General features: G+C 37.5%; 1 protein-coding gene across 3 annotated transcripts in view; it reads right to left on the bottom strand.

Moving 5' to 3' along the window:
* Positions 1 to 291: 291 nt before the first annotated feature.
* Positions 292 to 1,551, bottom strand: part of LOC119592241 (phosphatidylinositol 4-kinase alpha-like) — a gene marked incomplete at its 3' end in the record, with an annotated part of 26,480 nt that continues 25,220 nt past the window's right edge. For all 3 annotated transcript variants that reach the window (XM_037941074.1, XM_037941076.1, XM_037941075.1), the window contains 4 exon segments: positions 292 to 451; positions 609 to 855; positions 1,057 to 1,182; positions 1,303 to 1,447. In XM_037941074.1, the coding sequence (XP_037797002.1) occupies positions 292 to 451; positions 609 to 855; positions 1,057 to 1,182; positions 1,303 to 1,447 (678 nt within the window).

The raw sequence follows: 1,551 nt of genomic DNA, 5'->3' as shown, positions 1-1,551 counted from the left end.
AATTTTCAAAACAATCCTTTAATCACTGAAACACAGAGCTGCACGTAAAGCATGTTTTAACTGACTTTATATTTAAGATTTATTTTCAACACAAAAATTACAACTGCAAAGAGTTTTTATCTGCACATGCAAAATTTGGACTGTAGTATTTACTTTGGTTTTATAAAACTCAAAAAAGATTATGATACAAGTCACAATAATAGTAATAAGTAGAGGTCCAATTACTACTTTTAAAACAACTTGGAGAGAACAACAGAATGAATGCAAGGAGAATAAAAGATGAAACATTACCTGACAGCCAAGTATCCCTTGATGCACAGCTCAACGAACCAGCGGAAAGGTGCAGCTTCTACTTTTCCGCCCATGATCATCACCATCTCTTGAGTCAGCTTGATGTCTGGCTCAAATCCAAGATTCCCACCGGGTGAACTTTCAAACATGAAGCCAAAATCTGGAAGAAATCAATCAAAAAGATATCTTTTGTATCTAAAGGAAGTTTGGACTTGTGGATACCTGCACACACTGTCAACAAATGAAAAGGGGAAAAATAGACTAAGACTAAAGACTAAAACAAGAGTTACAAGCCATTGGGAAAGTTTTGAACTTACCAATATGAATGATGTGTCCTGCAGTATCCAACATGATATTGCCATTGTGTCTGTCCTTGATCTGCAACAAGAAGCCCACCAGGGAATATGCTGCCATGGATTTAACAAAGTTGGACCGTGCTTGTTGGAAAGCATGAGAATTTTCATCCCCATACACACTGATGAAATACTCAAACATCCCAGTATCTGTGCTGCGGCCCAGCTGGTCCCGAGACTTAGCATTGGGAACACACTCAATCACACCACACTGAAACAAAGAATAAATTTCTCACAGATCATTATATCTATGAAGCAACACATGCTGCAGTAATAAAATGAAAATTCTTTACAGCATACATCCATAAAACAATCTAGTAGTAACACAGACAAACAAAATGAAAAAGAGTAAAATAAGTCTAATTTATTCCAAGGCAATCATCAACTCTTGCTCTACTTCTATCACTCTTACCCCAGGGGAGGTGGCCACAACACGGTATGGGAAGAGGAACAAGTCCAGTCCCACTGTCTGGAAGATGTTCTTGAAAATGGAGATTACCTGAAGGGCCAGCATGTCTTGTCGTACATCATCTCCTACCTATTAAATGTTTAAAGGTATAAGTTCCTTCAACTCCAACAAAGTGGCAAAAAGTTTCATTATTTTTCTTTTAAGCTTTTAGATCCTTATAGTACTCTATTTAATTCATATTAATTTTACCTTAAAGATAGCAGCTTGCCAAACTTCAGGACCAATGTTTGAGTCAACTTCTTGCCCAGAGCTGACTGCCATTCCTTGCTTCTCGAGCTCTTTGATGCCACAACGGCGCACCTTAAATCTTGCCAAATATGGGGCTTTGGCAGCGCTGAAAAGGCAAAACAATTTAGAATTAATATAGCCAACTGATAAATTTTGTACTTTACTCGAATACCATGGTTTTGAAAATTTGAATAATCTTCTATCCCCAGA

This window comes from Penaeus monodon, chromosome 29, assembly GCF_015228065.2.
Source record: "Penaeus monodon isolate SGIC_2016 chromosome 29, NSTDA_Pmon_1, whole genome shotgun sequence".
Taxonomy (NCBI): domain Eukaryota; kingdom Metazoa; phylum Arthropoda; class Malacostraca; order Decapoda; family Penaeidae; genus Penaeus; species Penaeus monodon.
Note: the sequence above shows the minus strand (reverse complement) of the source record. Positions and strands in the feature narration are given on the sequence as shown.